The sequence below is a fragment of the Euprymna scolopes genome, chromosome 10 (genome assembly GCF_053919585.1).
Source record: "Euprymna scolopes isolate OS-2025 chromosome 10, ASM5391958v1, whole genome shotgun sequence".
In the NCBI taxonomy this organism is placed as follows: Eukaryota; Metazoa; Mollusca; class Cephalopoda; order Sepiida; family Sepiolidae; genus Euprymna; species Euprymna scolopes.
In genome coordinates, this window is record NC_136491.1 from 113,904,560 (window position 1) to 113,932,085 (window position 27,526).

At 35.0% G+C, this 27,526-nt stretch overlaps 1 protein-coding gene across 2 annotated transcripts in view; it reads left to right on the plus strand.

Annotated features, from left to right (window-relative positions):
• Positions 1–27,526, plus strand: part of LOC145286230 (protein unc-80 homolog) — a 542,234-nt gene that overhangs the window by 94,912 nt on the left and 419,796 nt on the right. For both annotated transcript variants that reach the window (XM_080135050.1, XM_080135051.1), the window contains exons 5-8: positions 13,361–13,539; positions 17,571–17,749; positions 24,395–24,527; positions 27,118–27,274. In XM_080135050.1, the coding sequence (XP_079991176.1) occupies positions 13,361–13,539; positions 17,571–17,749; positions 24,395–24,527; positions 27,118–27,274 (648 nt within the window). The remainder of the gene's footprint in view (positions 1–13,360; positions 13,540–17,570; positions 17,750–24,394; positions 24,528–27,117; positions 27,275–27,526) is intronic.

The following is a 27,526-nucleotide window of genomic DNA, read 5'->3' on the forward strand; positions in this document are numbered from 1 at the left end:
TATAAGAATACAGCAAGAAACACGGGGTTATGGGTGAAAGACAAAGGGGTTTATTTATAAGGGAATACATGTGAAATAAGGGTTTTTCTCGACCTATTTTCTTATTCTCTTCTTGTCTTTTTTCCTTCTGCCTCAGTCACGTGAGCGGGTCAATATATCCATAGTTCATTTCATCTATGAAGGGATGTTAATTTATTCCATTGCATCAAACCTATTTATCAGAGGCAATCTGTATGAATGGCTTGTATAAGGAGTCTATAGTGAAGCAAGAGTGCATAATAACCAACTACACATCTTTTGAGTTAGCATTGCTTGAGTCCAGTGGCAAAAAAGTCCAGGTTAATGCAAAACAATATTGGGATATGCAGAGAAAGACTAGTGTTATTATTTGGATGTTTTTTCTCCTCTTGGATGAGTTTTTAGATGTTGTGTAATCTTCAATCTCACCTCTTCTAAACCGGTATTGTTCAACTCTAATCATAAGAAAAAGTCCAGGGTAATTGGAAACAATGCCAAGATAAGCAGAGGAAGACTGGTGTTATTTTGGGCTTTTCTATCTCATAGACTAGCAGTAGCATGACTAAGGCCCGAGAGTTCAGTTTACTATTTAATCCATAACTGGAGGGAGGATATATGAATTAACATATAAGAATAACATTCTGAGCCATACTTGAGGAGACGATGATGTGTTGAAAGATAAAGTAATGAAACTACATCTTTTTGTTATGAAATCCGATAAGCATTAAACAAAATAAAAACGTGATTGACCTTCTTCACCACACAAACTACTTTTATTCATGGGAATAACATGATTGTTTATCGAGATCCACAGTGTTCTGTCTATGCTCATGCATATTAATAGCGTTACCTTTTGAACTGTGTGACTCTTTATTAAATATGAACAGTCATTAAGTTGAGAATGCCATAGAAGACCATTTTGGAAAGGTACTACGACTCTGCATGAACCCTGAACCCCACTATTTACTGTAGTTTACTATTTAATTAATCCGTATCTGGAGAGAGGATATATAAATTCATATATAGAATAACATTTGGACCCATAACAGAATAAAATGTGTTGAAAGTAGGGATGTGCTGATTATCAAATTGACCGATTACCGATTAATCAGCCTTTGATAATCAGCTAATTAGTAGGTTTTCTAATGCTGATTTATCAGCAAATTTTGCTGTCATAAATGATACTGATATTATATTGTAAACGAAGACAAGTTTTGCTTCCCAGTGAAAATTTATCAAAGATCCATGCATTGTCTTCACCATATTATCAAATAACATGCATGACGCGCTGTTAACATGTAAACTTTTGCAACTGAACTGAATTTGATGCAAATAGATGTAAAAATATGGAAAATTTCCCTCCTTTCTCTTCCTATCGAATTAACATTATTATTTTTTAATTTAAATCATTTTCAAAGAAAATTATTACTTCATCTTTCAGTTTTCATGTTCAGGGATTGTACAGTAAATTGCGATGATGTGCGAACCGAAAATAAAGCATTCTTCATCAGTCATACTCTTGTTCCTCATTTTTGGGCTCTTGCTACCATTACATATATATTTTTTCTGGTTTAGATGATGTATATTTTCTTGAGATAAATTACTAATTATATATCAGACATATGTAATTTCAATACGTAAAAAATGAACTAAATGTTGACAACAACCTTCAACCATTATGGCAGCCAGTTTTTACTGGAAGTATTTTGATGTCAATCCCAAGAATAAGAATACAGCTGCTTTTTTTTTTTTTTTTTTTTTTTTATTACATTTTCACCCCAAACAAGGCACATTGCCACTCAGGTGTAGGAGGCTACTATCAGGGTCAGCAACTACTGGGGCACTATATAGGGATTTGGGCAGTAAGATGTCGGTTCACGTTGCACTTGAACTTCTGCATGTCAGTACAGTTAGGGAAGCAGGATCCTGGAATGGAATTCCAGAGTCTAGCAATTCTGGGGAAGAAACTACTGGAGTAGAAAGATCTTTTACATCTAGGGATCTCTACTGTGTGTGGGTGGGATTTAGCTGCCTGTCGGGTTTGTCTGCGTCGTGGGGGCACAAGTGTCTGCAGTTCGTCAGAGCATTCACCATTAAAATACTTGTAGAACAAGCAGAGGGATGCAACGTTTCATCGATGGGACAGAGGCTGAAGCTTAGATGCCAGTTCAGGGCCTATAAGATTGGCGACTCTTTTTTTAACCTTGTCTAGGAGCGAGAGACTAGTAGTAGATGCACCAGCCCAGATGTGACAACAATACTCCATACATGGGCGAATGGTGGCCTTATAGAGATACAGGATACTTTCAGGTAGGTGTCAGTAGTTTTCTAGCACGGTAGAGAGAGCCTACCTTTTTTGCAGCGGCCCTGGCAATGTTTTCAATATAATTGTTCCAGCTCATGTTTCCTGTGAACGTTAGGTCAAGCAGTTTGAAATATGTACTCTCAGACAGGGGGTCACTGACCATTGCTATTGGTGGCAGAGAAGGTTTCTTGTAGTTATTGAAGGAAACCGGTTTGGTCTTGGCAGCATTGAATGTGACCATCCATTTATGTCCCCATTCCACTCCTGATTGGAGGTCATCCTCTAGTGTTTTTGCCATTTCTTTAGATATGTGTTCATTTGTTTTCCTGTCATGCCTGTTATAAAGTGTAGTGTTATCAGCATATATACCCATCTCAGAGGCAGTTTTGTCAGGGAGGTCATTAATAAATATCAGGAACAATAGAGGTCCAAGAATAGACCCCTGAGGCACTCCCGCATTTATATCACACTGTTTAGATGTTCGACCGTCGAGGACAACCTGGATTTTTCTCTTATCTAAGAAGGATTTAATTTTGCTAAGTATTCTACCAGTGATACCGTATGATTGCGAGTTATGTCATTCTATTACATCAAAGGGTGGCAAATCAGTAAAAACTTTTACAATAACTAATATGTTAAACCATCTTAGAAATGTTCATTCAAAAGAAAGAAAAGTTGCAGATGAGAAATAGAGGCACAATAAATATTCAGGGACAGACATTCCAAGAACAAATGACAGCAACTATGAGCCTCCAGCATAATACCAAACTACTAGAGAATCAATATTGGCCAAAAAGAAAATTTGGAATACTAATAACCACAGATCACAAGAGATCCAATACCTGACCAGAGAAATGATTGCTGTTGATATTCAACCATATTCTGTAACATCTGACGGATTTAATGGGATTATTGCAAAACTTTGTTCAAATTACAGCATTCCATCAAAAAAGTACTTCACTGTACAATAATTTTTGATATATAGTAAAACAAAAATTCAACTGTCTCTTGCTGAAATTAGCATTTTATGAACTACAGACATTTAGACAGCTACAACAGATAATGCTCCTTTTCTGAATTTAACAGGTCATTGGCTTTCAAATCACTTTGGACAGTGCAGAGCTGTTCTTAAGAGTTTTATTCCCTGGTGCACATACAGGTACAAGAATAAGTGAAGAATTGCACCCAATGTTCTGGATGAGTATATAATCTTTAATAAAGTTTTCTTAGTTTTGTGTAATTCAGGAACAAATATGGTTGCTGGTGTCAGGGAATGTGATTTATATCACTGTCATACATTGTAACTCCGGCTGTGAAGACAACCATTATATCTAACATAAATACAGTTTCTCACTTTATTTGCTTTCTATTAGCAATTAGCAAATTAACTGAAATACAGAATTAGCTTAATTTGGAAAAACAAACTCATTCAAGGTGTGACCACATGGTGGAATTCAACATATTATATGCTGAAAATAAATTAAGAACAACAAAACGCTCTTGTAATGTGAGCTGTTGATAAGATTCCTACCTTAACAACTTACTAATGGGAACTTGTTCCAAAAAATATCCAGTTTCTGAGTTCATTGAAGAAATCACCAAAGAAGCAAATCACAGAACTTCAACTATATCAATGATACCTACAAATTTAGTGTTGAGGTTACCCCATATCATGACATTCTATAGTAGAGTCAGTTTCATGGTGCAGCTGAAAAGCAGACTGTAAGCCAATTGACAAATGTTTGATTTTCAGAGATTTTTCAAGGAAATTACAGCTGTATTTGAAAATATATATAACTAGTATGGTTACCCAACATTGCCTGGGGGAAAAGTGTAACATATTTCTATTAAAACTTTTATTTTTTTCTTTATCTTTCACTCTTTTCTCCCTCCTTCTCTCCATGCCCTGTTTCTTCTCTTTCGGGTGCATTCCTTTCTTTTAACACATGCACATGAACACACACACATACAACTCGTTTTTATAGAATATATTTGTTTGAAATAGCTGAGTGGTCTTGGCTACAATTCAAGTAATACAATCTAGTAAGTTGCCTTAATGAACGGATGTTTGTTTAATTATTCAAACCACTGTTCTCATCTATAATGTTATTATCCCAAAATTTTGTCTGATGTAACCTTGAACCTTTTTCAGGTGCATTTTGTCAAACTTGGGAATTTGTATGTTGAAGTCATAAATCTGTTTTGAATTTTGAATAGAACCTTTTATTTAATCTACAGATGTAGCTTGGTATCATTCCATCAGCTATGACCAGTTAGAAGTCTTTAGTAATCATTAATTGTATCCTTTACGTCTTCCGTACTGAAAACAGTAGTTCAATAATAGAAAGTATCTATCCGCATCTGAAAAATGCTGAAATCCCATAAGAAGACATTCTATAGTAGAGTCCATTTGATGATGATGTTGAGAAGCAATACTGAAAGCCTATTGACAAGGATTTTATTTTTTCAGAGATTTTTCAAGGTAATTAAATAAAATATATTTGGAATTATATATAATATATATGGAAAGAGATATATTTGTTTGAAGTAGTTGAGTTGTCTTGGGTACAGTAATCAAGTAATACAATGTACCCAAGTTGCCTTAATGAATGGATGTTCGTGGTCATAGCTGTAATATCCTTAAGCTTTAGGCTTTCAACATATATTCGAGTGTTAGTTCCAAGCTTCTATTCCCGTCCATATTTATTGCTTATATCAGTTAATTATATTCTTGTAAGGAGGAACCCGGATGTATTCATATTCATTACTTCAATATATAATAACATTTTGATCCATACCTGAAGATAACAAAATTCATTAAAAAATAAATTAATTAAAATACATTTGTTTTTATGGAAACAAATAAGTATTGAACAAAATTAAAAGATAATTAAGATGTCTGGTGAATGATATGATTCACATACATGTTTTCATTTATCTTTTTCAGCAACACATCTCAAAATGATATTCTCCAATATATTTGTCACTAAAAGTTCTTTACATTTTGCTATTTCAGGGTTGCTACTTTTTTATGTGTCTTTCACATGTTCATTAATTTCTTCATCCTTTTTTTTTATACGGTCCCTCATATTATAGTACGTAAAATACCTATTTTGTTAGTTTTATATTTCTTTTCTTCATTGCCATATGTTCAGCATGTAGAATGTCTATGTCATTTCTTCTTCTTCTTCCATTGTTGCTGAATTAATTCTCACATTTAGTGGTAGCTCATAATCTATTAGTTTCTTCATCATTTCTTGTTGCTTATTCCCATATATGGCCATAATCATCATCTTTTTGTGCAGAGAGAAGACCAAAGGTGACTGCAGAGAGTTTTCAGTTTTATTCTGGAAAAAATATTGATTCAAAGATTTTAATTCTAACTTGCATGAACTTTTAATTATCTGCACTATGAACAAATGGACATATTTTTTTGTTTTTGTTGATTTTTTTTTTCAAGCATTACATCCTATCGCAAGTATTAAATCCTATCGACAATCCATCCCACTTAAAGTTTCACTGACGACTGAATCTAAAAAGTTCTTTCTCTGCCAGCTCAACAAACATGATGTCTTTGCTTGATGTCAACTTTTGAGGTTAACCTATTTAACCTCATTCTTTAAATTTAACGCTTATAAGTACTCTGTTATCATTGCACCTGAGAATCAGTTTGTTTCCCAAACTTTGTGTCACTTCAACTTGCATTAACTCGCCTATGTCAAAATTCACACTATTTGATGTAGCTGCCATCTGTTGTATGGCCATCCATAACGCAATAATTCTTTTGTATTTTCAAATATAGTTGACTTAATTTCTATCAAGAATCTCTGAAATTCCAACATTTTTTTTAATTACATTTTAACTCCAAACAGAGCACAGTGCCACTTTGAAGTAAGGAGCTACTATCAGGGACATAAGTTGAAGGGATACTATGAAGGGAGTTGAGCAGCAAGATATCTGTTCGCTCTACACTTGAACTTCTGCATGTCAGTACAGTAGGGGAAGCAGAAACCCGGAAGTGAATTCCAAAGTTTAGCAGTTCTGAGAAAGAAACTATTAGAGTAGAAGGCTTTCTTAAATCTAGAGATTTCTACTATGTAGGGGTAGGACTTTGCTGCTTGTTGGTTTTGTAGGGAGTATTTACATCTAGGGGGTACAAAGGCTTGTAGTTTGTCGGCGCAGTCACCATTAAAATACTTATAAAACAGGCAGAGGGATGTACTATTTCGTCGATAGGACAGAGGTTGAAGCTTAGATGACAGTTCAGGACCTATCAGGTTGGCGACTCTCTTTTGAACCCTGGCCAGAAGTGAGAGATTAGTAGCAGATGTACCAGCCCAAATGTGACAACAATACTCCATACATCGGCAAATGGTAGCCTTAATAGAGGTACAGGATATATTCAGACATAAGTAACTTTCTAGCATGATAAAGAGAGCCCACCTTCCTCGCAGTAGCCGCAGCAATGCCTTTGATGTATCTGTTCCAGTTCATTTTCCCTATGAACGTTAAGCCGAGGAGTTTAAACAAAGTACTGTCCGGTAATGTATCTTTAGCCATTGTTATTGGTGGTTGAGAAGGTTATTTGTAATTATTAAAGGAAACGAGCTTAATCTTGGCAGCATTGAACTTTACCATCCATTTTTGACCCTATTCCACTACAGACTGGAGGTCTTCCTCTAAGGTTTCTGCCATTGCTTTAGATATGTTTCATTCGTTTTCCACTTGTGCCTGTTATAGAGTGTGGTGTCGTCAACAAATATACCTATCTCAGAGATTATTTTATTGGGGAGGTCATTTATGAATATCAGGAATAATAAAAGTCCAAGGATCGACCCCTGAGGTACACCCGCATTTATATCATATTGTTTAAATATACGCCCACTGAGGACAACCTAGATGCTTCTCTTATTTAGGATCTAATTATGTTAAGTATTCGTCCAGTAATACCATAGGATCTGATTTTCATGAGAAGACCATCTTGCCATATCCTGTCAAAAGCTTTAGATATATCTAGGGATACTGCCCTCCCCTCGCCTTATCCAGTGCATGGTATATATGTTCGGAGATTACAGTTAGAATATCTGCAGTAGAACAGGCTTGCCTAAATCCATATTGATGGTCAGACAGAAGTTTAGCAATTGTAAGGTGGTGGACTAGAGCTTGATTAATTATGGACTCAAATATTTTGGTAAAGAGAGGAAGGAGGCTAAGGGGGTGAAAATTTAATGGGTCAGTTCTTTTGCCAGAATCTTTGTAAACTGGTACCACAGAAGCAGTTTTTCAGTAGTCAGGAAAGGAAGATTCATTAAGGCACTTGTTGATATGTTTCAAGAGAACTGGAGCAACCTTGTGGAGCGTTTTTTTAATAGTACAGCTGGGAATAGATCAGGTCCACATGCTTTTGAGGTGTCTAGGTTTTTTATGATATCATGTACTTGAGAAGGGGTGATTTTCAGATCATCTAGTGTGGTTTCAGTCTGCAAAGGAAAACCAGGGAGGGAGTGGTTTACTGAGTCTGAAGTAGAGTTTGAGGCAAACTGACGGGCAAGCATGTTAGCTTTCTCGGTTGCCATGCAAACAACCACATGATTATTGGATAGTCGGGGAATTGTTGACTGCCCATTATTTACTACACTGTTGTAGATTTTCCAGAAATCACAAGTTCTAATTTCTGTGCTTAAATGCGTTTTCTGGTGGTTTCGGTATATTCTCTCTTGGCTGTCGCTACTTCTTTCTTACTATTACTTTTATAAATTTTTGTCTGTTTGTACTGGACTTATGCCTGATAAATCTGTGGTATGCATGTTGCCTTTGAGCAATGGCAGCTGCACAAGTAGACGTAAACCATTGGGGAAAGTGTAAATAAACCCCCAGTCTTGCTTCTCAACTGTGTCATTAAGTGATCTGGAGTATAGAATGCCATGATGTAGACTCTTTTAGTCCCAAGAAAAGGAAACAGTAATACTTTTCTATACCATGCTCTGATGATACGGTCCACTATTTATCCTCTTCCTATAGCGGCAAGCTTAGACATGAAGTCAGTTTAAGATGGGTGGAAGTTGGACCAGCCTTCTCTTCCTAAAGAGGACACCCTGGAAAGGTATAAGAACGAACCTAGCATTTCCTGGTAGGAGAGCCTCAGGTGTCCAGCAATAAACTAGCATACTCCTGATGCAGGAGATAATGCCTCAGAAGTTATGACTATGACTTAGACCATACCTAATGCCAGCAAAGTAAAATCTGATGGTTCATGACATCCTAGGTTGTCACAATGATGCCAAGGCAAAGCTGTAAATAATCCACTGAATTGGAATTTCTAAAATTTCTAGTGTGTTGAGTTTTCAAAACCACCTTTGATCTTTTGTCTGACCTCCTGGGAAGGAAGTAAATATTCTCTATCTATTACTAGTACTGCACATATTCATATACATATGACATGTAGCATCAAAACAAAAAACAAGACAGATACTCGGAAGCTGTTTTATTAAAATGTATAAAAGTAGAAATAAGTAGATTCACCAACGATAATTCAGTTGACCTAAATATCTTGTTCATTGCAAAGTTTCCCTTTTTTTGTTCTCAATTGTCCGAAACAATTGATGCAATTTTGTTACACTGTATTTTTCCTTCTGTTAATCTTCATCTCATAGCATAGCAATAGAACTTGTATGCAACAACCACATTCTTTTCCTTGATAATTTACTAATTTTAGTTCCAAGTATGGTTCTGGATAATTCAACTATGTTTGGAAATACATGGGATACCATAGAATGTAATTTGGTTTGTCCTTCTTTTCTGTACCCCCCCCCCACTTTTTCTCTCTGTAATACAGGGTGACCAAAAAAAAAAGGGCCCCAACTCTAATTAGGCCTCATTTCGTATTGATTTGTCCGAATGAAATGAAACATTGGTCATAACTAGTTTATTATATTCAAAACATCACATCAAAACACTGAGGTCTTTGACCTTTTTTTCTCCGTTGACTGTTAAATGCTCAGAAAAACAATTGAATGTCCTCTTTTTTTTTGGGGGGGGGGGGTCACCCTGTATTTCAAGAAACATATATTAAACAACAATAAACGAACTGTCCACACATGTGTTATCACTAGTGAGCGATCAAGAAAAACAATTAATAATTATTTATTTATTTATTTATTTTTTTTACATACGTGCATGGTCTGGTCTTTATTCTTTGATTATCTCTTTTCCATGTGTGCTGTTCCGTCTATGGTTGCATCATCTAGTGACTATTTAATTAGGAAAAAAAAACTCATGCATGGAACAATGGAAACTTGTGGTTTCAAAGGTTTTATTGAGGAGAGAAATTCGTTCACGAGGGGAGGGACCAGAAATTCTTTATAAAAGAGAAGCTAAAATTAATTTCGCTCTTAATTTTCTTACTTAGCCTTAAAAATGATTGATAAATGGACGCTTTTAAGGAAATATTCACTTAGAGCCCTACATTGTTGGTCAGTTAACTTTCACAACTTGAAATGCCTTGAAACTCTGTCCCATCCCAAACATGTGATTTAATTTCTAATATCATTGACACCTACTCCTAGCATGTTTAATCTAGGGAGCTAGCCCCTGTCCCCTCTCGCCTCACTCATGCTCAGTGCACTCAGTCTATTTCTGTTTGCCGACAGGTTGTTCTGAAGTGTACTTAATGTAACACTCTTGAAATTCATACTAGTTTGCATAATCTCCACTGACTGGCATAGGGTCCCAATATATAACCTAACACTCTCTCTCTCGCTTTCTAATGTCATGTTGCTAGTCTTAGTCTCTACTATAAGTACTATTATAGCAAGTGTTCTTCAAAATTTATTCCCTTCTTCCTTTGTTCTAGCTCATTTGACTCATTAGTCTATTAATCTCCATCAATATACTATTTTGGTAATATAGCTTCTTATTCCAATTGCTTTTTATCAAAAACTGCAAGCTTGTGGAACTGTTTTTTTGCTGACTATTTACCTATAACCTTTCCAATTAGCATTTCTGTCTTTGCAATAATCATCTTTCATAATTTTTAATTCCTTTTCATTAAGTGGCTTCATGCCTTGTCTTGAGCATTTTTCATGAAAAAAATCAGGACTTTTATGCTATAGCATCTGATTTATCAAAATATTTACACAGTAGCATATATCCAAACAAGACATTCTGATCTTAGCATTTGACCTACTCAGACATTTATACAATAGTATGAAGTCCATTGAGAGTTTTACACTATTGCAGTTTACCAGAAAGTAAGTATAAAATTGCATGTGGCTTACCAGGGTTATTTTCAACTATATCATGTGGCCTAAAAATAAAAGACGACTTTCTACCTTACTAAAAAAACAAGTCTATGAAACAGCTTCATGTCTATGTTATTGACTTAGGACCATGTGTTAACTTAATATTCCCTAGAAACTTGCTCTTTCAGAGGAAGTCAGCTCAACCTGTTCAGGGTGTATGATGCACTAGGACAGATCGTGGTTATCCATGTTATGTAACATTATTCCGTTGCTAAAGAAATTTGAAATTATTTTCCTAAAAACATCTTTTTAGTCTTAGCTATACTGTTTAATTAATAATATAACTTATCAAAATTAATTTTACAAATGTCTACACTGTTAATGGGTGGTACATAATCGGTGACTGGCTGATGTATGATTTGACATGGTTATTGTTGAACTTAACGACTGCTAAGAGTTATCTCCTTTGTATCATATTTGTAAAGGCATCAGATATCCCTTGTTCTGAGGAATTAGTGTTATCTGCTCTTAGTTTCTTTTATCTTTTTAAAAATTTCTGTAAAGAACTACTTTTCTAGTACTTTTTACTTAATGTAAATAAAACAATTGCTGTGTGTGCGTGTGTGTGTTAAAAACATGTCCAAGCACTTTTATTGAATTCATCTTTCAGTCTGGAATATCAAATCTACTTCAAACATTTCTGAATTTTTGAAATGACGAAGATTGGTTATCCATATTATTTGGATTCTTCAGGCTATGCTTCTCATCTATAGTGTCATTTTCACGTTTTGGTTGAGGTAACCTTCGACCTTCTTCAGGTGTATCTTGTCAAGCTCGAGAATGTTTTTGTCGAACTCGGGAATTTGGATGAAATTTCGAACAGAGCCCTTTATTTATTCCACAGGGATAGCATGCTTTTGTTTTAAAAGTCCTAAGCAATTTGCAATTGTATTTTTATGGTCGCCCAAACTGAAAATTGAACCGTAAACCTTTAGGAGAATATCACTTTTACAATTGATTTTTCCAAGTACTCTAACTACTGCGCCATGGATCCTTGCAGGTAAGTTCAACAGAAACATTCTCATGTTCGAAAAGATACACTTGAAAGAGGTTGGAGGTTATATTAACTGAAACGTTGTGAAAATGACACTCAAGATGAGAACAGTAGTCCGAAGAATCCAAATAATACGTATTTAAAACATGTTTTGATTTGATTAATCCTTAAATTCATAATTAACTCTCAGCTGTCACAACATGATTGCCAATTTTAAATCCAAACTCTTTTATTAACATGCCAATCAGTCCGACAGTGACTTTGTGGTTATCAGGCTGAGTTGTGGTTCTGTTCAGTTCTAAGATTCTACCTTTTCAGGTTCTATCTTCTCTCTGAGAAGGAGTTAGTTTATGCTAATTGTCTGAGTCACCCCTATCAGGGAGGGAATGCCAATGGTACTGCTTTGGCATTTTTTATTTTTTTCATTTTTTTAGGTCAGAGTTCATTTGTCTTAGTGTGTTGCGTTTTCTAAACAACCCTTGACCTTTTGTCTGACCTCCAAGAAAGGAAGTAAATATTCTCTAGCTAATAAATAGTATTACTAGTACTGCACATATTCATATGCATATATATGGCATGTAGCATATTTTAAAGAATGAAATATTAAACGAAAAGTAATTCAAGGATCCAGTAATTGTATTAGATGAGGCCTTGTAGACTATAAATTACAATACCTTTTACTTTAACTGATGGGTCGCCACTTTTCAAGGTTCGGGTGCACCTGAGGATAAGGGTTTAAAAGGATTGTTGGATTGCCATCACAAAAGGGTTGGAAACATTTCGTGGGATGTACAGAACATTACTTAAGAGGACTTGATTTTTTAAGAAGACGGCTCGGTAAATATTTATTCACATTAAACAAATGTTTAATGATAATATTGTAGTCAATTGGAAAGCAAACTCATGGTATCCTGTGTTGCATATGAGACTTTCTAGGAAAGAACTATGTTCATGGAAGTTCTGCTTGGTTTTTGGTACAAAGAGGAAGTGAGAGAGGAAAGTCCTTTGCAGCCAGATGAGTTCTTGTGCATGTTTTATAGAGACGGCTAAGTATTGGAGCTCAGGCGAGCACCTACGATAAGTCATAAATAATAATACGATAGAGACAGCCTCATGGCAGATGTGCATGATATAATGCCACCAAATCCTCTAAAAAATATTTTATTATTGATTTGTTTTTTTTTATTCATCTAAAGAGGAAATACGTGAATCGTTGTTGTGAAAGGAATTGAACAAAGTTGAACGTGAAATGTGAAAGAACATAATTTATAATTAGTGAAAGAATGATTTTGGTAGAATATAAAACAGATTGTGATGTGTATTCATGGATTTATGTGGATTCTCAATATATTAACCGTGTCGTCATCTTGGCTGGGATTTACGTTGGGATGAATTGATATTTACAAATAGAATATTCAGAGGGGATCGCAAACAGCCCAACAATAACGTGACAGTGTTTCACTTGGAAAATGGCAAGTTACTTATATGGGATATGACTTGTCTTGACACTTTTGCACTTCTTGTGTACCTAATGCTTATGAGTGCCACAATTAAGTTACTCCCTTTCCACAAACTGAGCAGAGAAACTTTCCTTCTTTTTTTTTTCAGGAAGCTTTACAACACTATAAAGAATTTTGTTTTTGTAATATCTATCATGCAAAAAAGTCTTCCTCTAAAAGATGCATTAATAAGTTTATGTGTATTAACAAATATAAGTTGTCAATTTTATTTCTTTATTTGCAGGTCATAGGAAAGGACCTTCCTCTGAAAATAACAATCATGGCTTTGCTTCCAACTTTGGACACAGTATTGGAGGTGTCGGACATCGTGGTGTTGAAGGAGTAATTGTGGCTTGTGTTCTGAAACCATTAGTTTCTAAATGTGTGGATAGTATCAAGGAATTGAGCAGCCAAGAAAATATTGTAAGTTTCTTTTTTTTTTTTTTTTTGTTCTATTTTAATACAAACAAAGAAACTCAGAGTTGCCAAGGTGCAATAAGTTTAAACTTGAGAACTCCATACAATTTTTGATTACATATTTTATACTTATTTTTTTTTTATCATCTTATTATGAAGTTAGTCTCTACTTGTTCTGTCTTGATTTTGATTTCCTATTCATAATTTAGAGATTAGCAGATAGATAGACTGAGATACTACAAATATATTCTAGACTTGTAGATACTACAAACTGAATTGAATTTAGTTGATATAGGTATTGAAATTATAATGCAAAATAATATATTGAAAACTAAGTGTGTTTGCAATTTAATAAGAAAATATTTCAAGTTTGTTATTTTTTGTTTTGTTTTGTTTTCTTTGGTTTAAAATATAAAGAGGGTCTAAATGTTACCTAGTATAATAATGATGAAGAAAAAGAATGTTTACCAGCTTTGAAGCATATGGTTTGTTTTGTATGTTTGGCACTCGATTTTAAGTGGAAAAATGAACTTGTGTTTGTAGTTAGATTTTTTCATAGGTGGAATTCGTTTTACATATGAGGAAGACAACTACTTTTAAAAGGATGGATTAAGAAAGGCAGGAGTCAAATTTTTTGGCAGCTGAGAGAATGTTGGAGCTGAGATTTATCAATGTTCATTGCAATATTTTTGAAGAGTTTTGTTAATTTCTTTATGGGATTAAAAGCTATTTTGCAAGAAAAGGAGATGATGGATTCAGGAATTGTGAGGTTGAGCAAAGATGTGATATCACCTGAAGAGGCCATGATCTGGTACAACATGGTAACCAAGGTGGGACAGAGAGAGAGAGAGAGAGGACACAGTGAAGCATAGATCAATTTTTAATTAAGAATAGAGGCACACAAGAGATGCATCTCCAGAAATAGATGAACAAGGATCAACCAGAATCTAAATAGAAGAGGTTTGGGTGAAACTACCGAACACACAGTGTATGATGCGATGGGGAAGAGAAATAATTACTGGAGGGCAGTCCCTTAACAACTTTAATGTCAATGGGATCCCATGGCATATTTTAGATTTAAGGTGCCTGATCCATGTAAAAAATGGAGATGTAAACAGTGAACATGAGGACAATGAAGATGAGCCAATGGCAAAGTAAAGACTGCTTAGAGAACATAATACAATATTTTTATCACATATTTTATACTTTGTTTTTATTGTCCTATTATGAAATTAGTCTCTGCTTGTTTTGTCTTGATTTTGATTTTCTATTCATATTTTAGAGATAGGCAGACAAGCAGATACTACAAATATAACTAGCAACCAAGTGAATTTGGTTGAAATATGTATTGAAATTATAATACAAAAATGTCTTGCAGACTAAGTGTGTTTCTGACTTAATTAAACGACCAACATATCTGATATTGTGAAAGAGGATTTCTTTAATGTCTGAACAAGTCAATATAATATATTCTGTGGCTAAGTGTTTAACAACACAGACTGAAAACCTTGGTATGTCAATCTTTTTGAAGCCAGTTTATTTCACAGAAACACTTTCATCAAACCCACACCTGACCTTGTGTCTAACCTAAAGGAAGTAAATAAATAATGCCTCCTGATCATATGGAGATTATTTCAAGAAAAGAATAAGATATGACTTTTTTGCTTTTATTGCTCCAAATTGACTGATGATTGATCTAAAAGAATTGTCTTGCCCAATCAAATGGGAACTATTTTTAAAGACAAGGGAGATAATCATAATAGGGTTAATCTATATATATAAAAGGCAAATTATTGCTATTTCAGCCCATCTTGTGTCCGTTCAGCTTTTTTGTATAATTAAAATTCAAAGCTAAGGCGTTGTTCCCAGCAATCGCACTGGGGAACGTCCAGAAGCAATCAGCTTTGATCAATGTGGGGCCAAACTCCTTATATCAGACAATTGCTATTCAATCTGGACAATGGGGAGCTGGTTTCCCTTCCCCCCCCCCTCAACATCTTGGTGAAACAACGAGCCAAAGTTGGGTAAACAAACCCAAAAGCTGCCCCGCAGCAAAAGTTAACTCTGCTGCTTCTATTTGACCTCATTAATGAGGTCAAATAGAAGCAGCAGAGTTAACTTTTATTGCGGCCACATGTCAATTCTGTTTTTAATACTTAAATAAATAAATTCAAAGTGTTTCAGTTGCTCTTTGTTGGACGAGCGGGTAATGTGTCAGGTTTTATGCACACTTTCTTTTCCACCTTTGCCTCAACTACTTACCAAAACTGTTTTTTTTTTTTTTAACCCCCCCCCCACCACCACAAGCATCCGGGCAACAATTTTTTTTAAAAGAAGTTTTAAGGTTTTTTTTTTTTATTTAAACAGGGATCTTACTTCGCTTATTCTTTTGTTTTGATCACCCCACCCACCCAACACGCACACCTTTAAACACCCTGGCAACGCCGGATACCCCCTGCTAGTCTATAATATAAATATGACCAGTCTGTATGTATGTATGTATGTCTGCTTAAAACTTTCGACAAAGACGACGGATTTTCACAAGATCGATATCGTTTTGAAGCCCGATCCTTGAGCCGACAAATATCGAAAAATTGGTTAAAAACATTAATTCTTTCATCCTTAACTGGGCACTTTTCTACAAAGAGGGGTCGCTTTTTTCGCCGATATTTTCGAAAGTCATTCCCTCTTTTTGATTGACTAGATTTAATTTAAACCTTCATCACTTCCGTTTTGGCGATGGACACAACGGCAAAGACGTCACGTTTTTTTTCATGTTTTTTTCCCTCTTTCGAGGTAGGGGTTCGAGCCTGCCTGCCTGCTTACTACCACTTTTTTGTTTGTTTGTTTTTTTTTTTTGCTCAACACGCACCTCCAAACATCCAGGCAACACCGGGCACCAAGGCTAGTCTATATATATAAAGGCAAAATGTGATCATTTTATATCTTGCAAAGGCTTTTTTCGCCGGCATTTTCCAGGGGCTTACTATGTCTTAGAACTTTTTATATATCGTCTGAATAATAATATCGAAGATTTGTGAACGCATGTTGCGTCTAGATTTATTTACGTTGATTTTTACAAAATTCTTGCTATTTCAGCCTGTCTTGTGTTCGTTCAGTTTTTTTGTATAAAACCGAATGGAGAAGCAAATAAATTCGGCACTGTTCCCGGTCGGGGAACCTCCAGAAACAATCAGCTTTGATCAATGTGGGGTCAAACTCCTTATGTCAAACAATTGCTATTCAATTTGGACAATCCCCTTTTTATGGGGTGCTGGTTCCCCCCCCCCTCAACATCTTGGACATCTTGGGGAAACAACCAGCCACAGTTGGGTAAGCAAACCCAAAAGCTGTCCCGATTGACCTCATTAATGAGGTCAAATAGAAGGAGCGGAGTTAACTTTTATTGTGGGCACGTGTCAATTCTGTTTTTAATGCTTAAATAAATTCAGTTTTAATACTCTTTTTTGCTGGCCAAGCGGGTAACGAGTCAGGTTTTTTGCACACTTTATTTTCCACCTTCGCCTCAAGGCTTCGGGTTCGATCCTAATTACTTACCAAAACTGTTTTTTTTTTTTTTTTTTTTTACCCCCCCCCCCACACACAAACACCTGGGCAATGATTTTTTTTAAAGAAGTTTTAACATTGTTTTTTTTATATATATATATATAATATTTAAACAAGGTTATTACTTTGCTTATTCTATTCAAACACGCACACCTCTAAACACCCGGGCAACGCCGGGTACCCCCGCTAGTCTATTATAGTTCTTTTTCTTTATAAGATAGTTTGGATTGATTTTATTTAATTTAAAAACTATTTAATTTATTTTATTTAAATTTTCAACTATTTTATTTAAATATTTATGTTACTACTTCAAGTTTAAATACAAAACTTGCTTTTGTTTATTCTTTTCCTGGTTTGATTGTTTTTACTTTTGATTTCCTGCTGATAATTTAGATAACATCTGTAGATTTACAATGTTTGAAAATAATTACTGTTAATCGAGATGTAATATTTAAAAAAATTTTTTGCAGAGCTTATTCTGTGATGTGCGGCAGTTGATATCACACGTTAAAGAAGCTCATGGTGGTACCTTGCGTCGCGTAGCACTTAGTGGGCTGCTAGACTCATTGGAAAGATTACGGAAGAAAAAAATGCCCACCAAAAACAGACCGAGTGAAAAGGGAATCAGAGGAACCCCATTATCTGTAAGGTGAGTGGATGGAAAATATGAAACTTGAATTCTTTTATAGATCTTTTAGTAGAAATATTGATTCGTTCACAACTCAAGCTTTCGGTAACAGCTTGGGCTTTTATTTCAGTCTGGGAATCATAAAGATTTTGGTTTATGTAATGATGAAGGAAAATATTAAGTTTAATACTTCATATGTGACTATTCAGATCTAAATTTAGTATAATGATCATAATGTGTGACGTATTAATGTAAGTTTCTGAATTTGATAATTTGGATTATTCGGATTGCTGTTTTCACAATGTTGAGGCCAATGTAACCTCCAACCTTTTTCAGGTGTGTCTTGAACTTTTGACCTTCATATAGAACTGAATTTTACTTAGGACTTTTAAGTTATACCACGTGTCCTTGCAAACAATTCTAGTATGAATTTTGTGAGCCTTAAACCTATTCTTGTTTTTTAGATGTACAATCTTACTATTTATTACTATGGATCAGTACTTGTCTGTGTATAATTGTTGTATAGATTGGTTTCCTAGATGTAAATCCAATTAAATCCGCATGATTATTAAAGAGTGCTTAATGGAAGACAGAGCTGGTATATAGTCTGTTTTTATACAAACATTATTGGTTACATATGTGAATACATGTTTCAGTGGAATCCTAATTCAAAGAAACCACTTTATCAGACCAAAAAAATATTGCTTAATATCACTCCTTTTTGAATTGGAATTCCACTGAAACGTGTATGCACATATGTAACCAATAATGTTTGTATAATAAACAGACTATATATATATATATATATATATATATATATATATATATATATAATCTGTTTATTATACAAACATTATAATTTATTGATATTATTTTCATAAGTATGTATACACAAATTAGAATTAATAAATTTACTAATTATTAAATAGAACATTTTGGTAGAAGATTCATAAATTAATTAAAATTGTTAGTACGAATAGTTGGGTTTAATGACTTTGTTTGATAAAAATTCAAAATGGCGTAATGGAAAAATAAAAAAGGTGTTTTTAGCTTCTCTTCCAATTTTCGGATTTTAATCATGTCAAATCACACTTCATTTCCTTTTGACGGATTGATTGTTGCTATTTCTTCTGATGAGTTAAGGGCATAATAGATTCACTGATTGATATAATAATTAAGTGATTGATTTTGCGCTATGAAACAGATACTGTCAAGAATTGTATAAGTCAACTGAATTAAAGGAATAAATTATAAGATGGTCAACATCATGAATTTTGGAATATAACTTTTTGTCATTTATTCTCTATATTGCTCTGTAATTACATTGAGCTTCTTAAATAAGGATTGATTTTTACAGAAATATATATATATATATATATAAAGTGACCTTGTCTGCCTTTGTGCGGAACAGTCTCTATCAAACTACTCCATTTGAAATTCCATGCAGATTCTTGAGTTCAACAGAAAAATTTCTTAGTTGGACAAGATATATATGAAGAAGATTACAAGTTACATCGGCTGAAATGTTGTGAGAATAAAACTTGAGATGAGAATCATAGTTTATATAATCCAAATAATACATCAAAATAAGCATTCAATGGATTGGTATGTCATTAAACAAAAAAAACAAAAACTATTGTAGATATTTCTAGACATAAACTTTGAAAGTTGTCTGATTTTCAAAATTATTTCTTATTGACGATATAATAACCAAGATTCTAGAGTTGCAGTCAAGAATATCTCTTTATATAAAGTTAGGTATGTATATATATTTATGCATTTGTATGCACAGGATTGATTTCATTATTATGAATGTTGGAATATAGCTATTAGTTATAAGGGCTCCTTATGTGGGCTATATTTTGTTTTAATTTAATTTTATGTAAAGAGTATAAAACGGAGTGTGGAAGCCTTGTTGGAAATTCAGAAAACTGCAACTTTTGTGAAATTGTAACAATGCATATAAGACATCAGTTAATAATTTCACTTTCTTTGGAGTATGTTAAAAAGGCTTTTAGGGGTCATAATATGGACGTGACTTCCCATTCATGATGTCAGATTTGCATTGAATTTCATCCATAGTTAATAGATATCAATGAAATAAGATTCCCTAAATTTCAATTTTTTTAGATAACCATAGCTTAAGTGTTTAATTTCAGACATTTTCTTGAATTAAATGTAATGAATTTTGATCAAAATTTATATAAAAAATTCTACACATCAGGTTTAGCATTATTACATCTTCATTTTAATTTTCATAAGAGGACATGAAAATGGTGATAAACTGTTATGCTCAAAGAATTTATTTTATTTGTCCTAGGACTAATATTCTTCTAATATATAAAACTTACCTGTGTGCGGAATGGTCTATACTATTGTCAACTTAGCCTATATATCAAGTTTCAAGTCTACAGACTCATCAAAATATACAACTTTCCACCTTCATTCCTTAGTCTCTGAACTATACACACACACACATATATATATATATATATAAATTTTATTACATTTTCACCCCAAACAAGACACAGTGCTACTTTGATGTAGGGGCTACTATCAGGGACATGAGCAGCAAGATGTCTGTTCCCGTTGCACTCAAACTTCTGCATGTCAGTAGAGTTGGGGAAGCAGGAACCCGGAAGGGAATTCCAAAATCTAGCAGTTCTGAGGAAAGAACTATTAGAGTAGAAGGCTTTCTTATATCTAGGGATCTCTACGATGTAGGGGTGAGACTTTGCTGCTTGTCGGGTTTGTCGGGGTATTTACATCGAGGGGGTACAGGGGCTTGTACTCGTTGGAGCATCCACCATTAAAATACTTGTAAAACAGGCAGATGGATGCAACATTTCGTCGATCAGACAGAGGTTGAAGCTTAGATGACAGTTCAGGACCTATCAGATTGGCGACTCTCTTTTGAATCCTGTCCAGGAGTGAGAGACTAATAGCAAATGCACCAGCCCAAATGTGACAACAATGCTCCATCGAGGACAACCTGGATTCTTCTCTTATTTAGGAAGGATTTAATTATGTTAAGTATTCATTCAGTTATACCATAGGATCTTATTTTCATGAGAAGACCATCGTGCCATACCCTGTCAAAAGATACATCTAAGGCTACTGCTCTCCCCTACCTTATCCAGTGCATGGTATATACGTTCAGAGATTACAGTTAGAATATCTGCAGTAAGATGGGCTTGGTTAAATCCATATTGATGGTCGGACAGAAGTTTAGTAACTGTAAGGTGGTGGATTTGAGCTTGATTAATTATGGACTCAAATATTTTTGTGAAAAGTGGGAGGAGACTAATGGGGTGATAATTTAATGGATCAGTTCTTTCACCAGAATTCTTATAAACTGGTACCACAGAAGCGGTTTTCCAGCAGTCAGGAAAGCATGATTCATTAAGGCACTTGTTGAAAAGTTTGGAGAGAACTAGAGCAACCTCAGCGGAGCATTTTTCTAATAGTACAGCCAGGGTGAGATCAGGTCCATATACTTTTGAGGTGTCTAGGTTTTTTATGATATCATGTACTTGAGAAGGGGTGATTTTCAGATCATCTAGTATGGTTTCACTCTGCAAAGGAAAATCAGGGAGGGTGTGGTTTGCTGGGTCCAAAGTAGAGTTTGAGGCAAACTGACGGGCAAGCATGTAAGTTTTCTCTGTTGCTGTACAACTTCATGATTGTGTGATAGTGGAGGAATTGTTGATTGCCCATTATTTACCACACTGTTGTAGATTTTCCAGAAATCACAAGTTCCTTATTTCCGTGCTTAAATGCATTTTCTGGTGGTTTCAGTGTATTCTTTTTTAGCTGTCGCTACTTCTTTCTTACAATTACTTCTAACTTCTATAAACTTTTGTCTGTTTGTACTGGACTCATCCCTGATAAACCTGTGGTATACATTTTGTCTCTGAGCAATGGCAGCTGTACAAGTAGAAGTAAACCATTGGGGAGAGTGGGGTTTGCTATAGAATTTCTGTGTAGGAATATGTGTTTTAATTGCTATTTTGAACCATTCAGAGGTTTCATTTGCACATTGTTCTACAGGAAAAGAAAAGTTATTTCCCTATGGGGCATCTCTGATTTATATAAATTCGCCTGTCATCTCCTTTTTAAAAGATTAAATTGCCCGATCGTCAGAGACAAGATTCAAGCAAGTCCGGATGGCCCACAGAGTTTTATAATTATATAGATATATATCTAAAATTCTTATTTTAGATTATGAATATTCAAAGATAAAAACTAATGAATTTAGCGAGGTTTATATAAGAGTGATCAATAATAAATAGAGCAAGGTATATTTTTTATTTATATTTAAAATATCATGTAGTGATATAAAAATGTTTATTTAAATATATATACATACACACCAATTAAAAAAGAAGGTTGACTGGGAAGCCATCAGAGAACTCATCAGAGATGCCTATGGCAAAATATCTTTTCTCTTCTAGCGGAACAGTATGCAAATGAGACCACTGAATGGTTCAAAACTGCAATTAAAGCACATGTTCCCACACAGAAATTCTTTAGCAAGCCCCACTCTCCCCAGTGGTTTACTTCTGCTTATGCAGCTGCGTTCCGCAGATTCAACCGACATAAGTCCAGTTCAAACAGACAGAAGTATATAGAAGCTAGAAATAATTGTAAGATAGTAATAGCAATAGCTAAGACAGATTACACTGAAATCACCAGAAAACGCATCGAAGTACTGAAATTAGGAACCCGTGATTTTCGGAAAATCTACAACAGTGTAGTAAATAATGGGCAGTCGACAATTCCCCCACTATCAAACAATCATGAGATTGCTTGCACGGCAATCGACAAGGCTAATCTGCTTGCCAGTCAGTTTACCTCAAACTCCACACTAGATTCAGCACACCACTCCCTCCCCGACTTTCCTTTGCGGACAGACGCCACACTAGACGATTTGAAAATCACCCCTTCTCAGGTACATGGTATCATAAAAAACCTAGACACCTCAAAAGTATGTGGACCAGATCTCATCCCAGCTGTGCTATCAAAAAAATGCTCTGCTGAGGTTGCTCCAGTTCTTTCCAAACTTTATAATAAATGCCGTAACGAATCTTGCTTTCCTGACTGCTGAAAAACCGCTTTTGTGGTACCAGTCTTCAAGAATTCTGGTGAAAGAACTGACCCATTAAATTATCACCCCATTAGCCTCCTCCCGCTTTTCGCCAAAATATTTGAGTCCTTAGTTAATCAAGCCCTAGTTCAACACCTAACAGCTGCTAAACTCCTTACAAACAATATGGATTTAAGAAGCCCGTTCAACAGCAGATATCTTAACTGTAGTCTCTGAATATATATACCGTTCACTGGACAAAACAGGGGAGGGTAGAGCGGTAGTTCTTGATATATCTAAGGCTTTTGACAGGGTATGGCACGATGGTCTTCTAAGGAAAATTAGATCATATGGTATCACTGGAAGAATACATGATGTAATTAAATCCTTCTTAAGTAAGAGAAAAATCCAAGTTGTCCTCGATGGTCATACCTCTAAACAATATGGTATAAATGCAGAAGTACCTCAGGGGTCTATCCTTGGACTTTTATTATTCCTGATATTCATAAATGACCTCCCTGATAAAATTGTTTTAGAGATGGATATATTTGCTGATGACACCACTCTCTATAACAGGCATGAGGCAAAAACAAATGAACACATATCTAAAGAAATGGCAGAAACACTAGAGGATGACCTCCAATTTGTAGTGGAATGCGGACAAAAATGGATGGTCACATTCAATGCTGCCAAGATTAAGCTTGTTTCCTTCAATAACTACAAGAAACCTTCTCTACCACCAATAGCAATGGCCAAGAACACATTGTCTGAAAGTACTTCTTTTAAACTCCTCGGCCTAACGTTTACAGGGAACATGAACTGAAATAGATACATTGAGAGCATTGCCAAGGCTGTTGCAAAGAAGGTAGGTTCTCTCTACCATGCTAGAAAATTACTTACGCCTGAAAATATCCTTTACCTCTATAAGGCTACCATTCGTCCATGTATGGAGTACTGTTGTCACATTTGGGCTGGTTCATCTGCTGCTTGTCTCTCACTCCTGGACAAGGTTCAAAAGAGAGTCGCTAACCTGATAGGTACTGAACTGTCATCTAGGCTTCAGCCTCTTTCCCATCGACGAAATGTTGCATCCCTCTGCCTGTTCTACAAATACTTTAATGGTAAATGCTCTGACGAACTGCAAGCACGTACCTCCTCGACGTGACTACCTCCGACAAGCAACTAAGTCCCACGTCTTTATAGTAGAGATCCCTAGGTGTAAGAAAGTCTTTTACTCCAATAGTTTCTTCCCCAAAACTGCAAGTCTTTGGAACTCCCTTCCAGAATTCTGCTTTCCCAACTGTACTGATATGCAGAAGTTCAAGTGTAATGTGAACAAATCTTGCTACTCATCTCCCTTCATAATGCCCCTGCAAATTATATCCCCGATAGTAGCCCCCTACTTCAAAGTGATACTGTGCCTTGTTTGGGGTGAAAATTGAATTTGAAAAAAAATTTTTTTTAAATAACTACAAAGAAATTACTCTTTGCAGAACTCTATTTACTAATCTCTGATTTCATATTACTTAAATGAACCCATTAATATTATTGATTAAAATATTTTGATTTTTCTGTTACAGACGTACTACATCGGGCACATCTGATAGTGGTGATGAAAGAGACTGGAACAAGTCTTCTAGTATGAGTGCTCATGAAGACTTAGTGCCAGTTATGAAATCACGACGGTCAATATTTAGAAAGAAAGTTAAAAAGGTAAGATCTGTAATATATTCATATAGGAAAAAAAAACCCAACTTTTAATATAGTGAAATGTGAAATTACTGTGGAACTAATAAACAGTCAAGAATTCCAACAAAATATTTTCTGCATCAAAAAAATATTATATTTATTTTTTTAAAAACCAGTCTTTTATTTGACTAGGAGAAAAGGATCAATTTTGATATAATGTATTTTTTTTTTTTTTCAATTTTATTTTTTTGAATTCCTTTGCTATAGGGAAAAACTATCATGCTAGTGGTTCTGCAAACAATAATCTAAGAAATTTTCTGAAGCAGTTATTAACATTACTTCAAATTAAAAACTCTCCACCTGAGAAAATTTTATGCATTTAGTTATTTTATTATATCAATCTAAAACATTTGCATTTATTTATCATTTGAATTTAACAGCATATATTCTATATAGTACTATTATAAATTCTAATGAACTCTTACAGAATATAATAATCATTAGTGATCTATAGTAGAGTATTATAACTTATGGTGATCTCTAGAACATTATTATAGAAAGTTACAATAGAGTCTGATAATCTCCAAAAGATTATCATAGTTTTTGATAATTTCTAGCAGATAATAGTATTTGGTGGTCTCTTGCAAATTACCATAATCTCTGGTGATTTCTTGCAGATTACCATGATCTCTGGTGATTTCTTGCAGATTACCATGATCTCTAATGATCTTTTGCAGATTACCATAATCTCTCGTGATCTTTTGCAGATTACCATTACTGCTGGTGATCTCTTGCAATTTACTAAAACTCTGGTGATCTCTTGCAGATTACCATAATCTCATGATCTCTTGTAGATTACCGTAATCTTTGGTGTTTCTGCAGATTACCATAATCTATGGTGATCTCTTGCAATTTACTAAAACTCTGTTTATCTCTTGCAGAATATTATAACTTCTGGTTATCTGTATGATTTGGGTTCATTGGACTACTGTTCTCATCTTGAATGTGATTTTCACAACGTTTCGGTCGATGTAACCTCTGACCTTCTTCATGTGTTTCTTGTTGAACTCGGGAATGTTTCTGTCGAACCTGGGAATTTGGATTGCATTTCGAGTGGGACTCTTTATTTACTTCACGGGGGTAGCATACTCTTGTTCTGTCGACCATGACTGGATAGAAGTCCTAAGTAATTCGCAATTGTATTTTTCGGTCGCACACACTGAGGATTGAACCTTCAACCTCAGGAGAATATCACTTTCTTACAATTGATTTTTCCAAATACTCTAACCTCTGCACCACGGGTCCTTGCAAGGTGAAGAGGATATTAGCAACCGTATCAACAGTGCCTATGTTGCCTTTTGCTGCCTTCATACCCGACTTTGCTCCAGAAATGAAATCAGACTCGCTACAAAAATTTAAATATACCAAGCTCTAGTCCACAATATTCTTTTATGTGGATACAAAACCTGGCCAGTACGAGTTTGTGACCTGCGCAGGCTGGAAGTTTTTGATCACCAATGTCTACACTGCATCCTTCGGCTTTACTGGCACCAATTCATCCCAAACACCACCATCTGTCTCCTCTGCTAGATATCATCCTTCAAACAGACCCTCCTTTCGAGACGTCTCCAATGGTTTGGTCACACTCTGCACCAGCAACTAGATGACGTCGTCTATGTCACCATCAACCCAGTCCCACTCGAGAGTTGGAAGAAACAATGCAATGGTCAGCTGAAAATCTGTTTCAGCTGACCATTGCAGCAAGATGCCAATCTGATCCTGTGTTCTCACCTCCACAGAGTACACCACTGGAATCATGAATGGCTGGACCTGATATCGACCGCAGCTTCAAATTGATGTGTCTGGGTGGTGTCTATACTAGATGCTGAGAATTCAGTTGGAGGAGCCAGCTCAACCGACCCACAGTGAATGCTGACACAACACAACAACAACAATCAACAAGCCTCTGGTGGTCTTTTTCAGATTACCACAACCTCTGGTTATCTATTGTTGATTACCATAACCTTTCAAAATTCTTACTAGAATTGTCTGCAAACACCTGTAGTGTATTCTGAAGGTTGAAGGTTTAATCCTCAGTGCGAGCGATACTAAGAATACAATTGTGAAATCCTTCAGATTTCTACCTCATCGTGGCTGACAGTATTAGCACATGCTATCCCTCATGTATTAAATAAAGATTTCCATTTGAAATTCTGTGCAGATTAATGAGTCTGACAGAAAGAGACCTGAGTTTGACAAAATACACCGGAGCCTTGTGAAAATAATATTGACGATGAGAACAGTAGTCTGAATAATCCAAATAATATGAATAATCAATCCTCATGTCAAAAATTTAGGAAAATTAATTTCATTTCTGATTTTTGCAGAATTATCTACTGTACAAATTATGTCATAGGCAAAAAAAATTCTGTGGCAGTATTTAATATTGAATGTTATCATGTATTTCATTTGCAATGTATTTCATTCTCATATTTAATAAACGTTGATTTTATTATTTCTTGAGCAAGAGAACATACCCTCCCTCCACCCGACCACCAACCCCAAGTTTTTACCATATTTGAATGGATTCTTTTTTTTCTTTCTTTAATTGTAGCCATTAGTGATACCCTACTCGACAGCAAGCGATTCTGAAATTATCGAAGACAGTTCTTATGGAAAACAAGGATCACGTCTGAGCATGTCTGCCAGTGAAGATGATCCTCCATCAGGAGCGAATACACCTAAACGAAGATTCAGTCGCTTCCAGCTAGGTATAAATTGACTATTTTGTTATATGTTTTAAATAGTTTACGTAAACAATTTTTTCTTTTCCCTCATTCTCCATTCTTCTGTGAGTATCTCTATTCAAATATTTTCTTAAACATGCATATCGTTTTTTTTTCTTTATTCACAGATTATTCTCCATTGAATTTCAAAAAAGAATATATCTCTTGTCTATTTTTCTTTTTTTACATTTGTTTTATTGAAATTGCAAAATGTTCACTTGTATATTTTGCATCTCA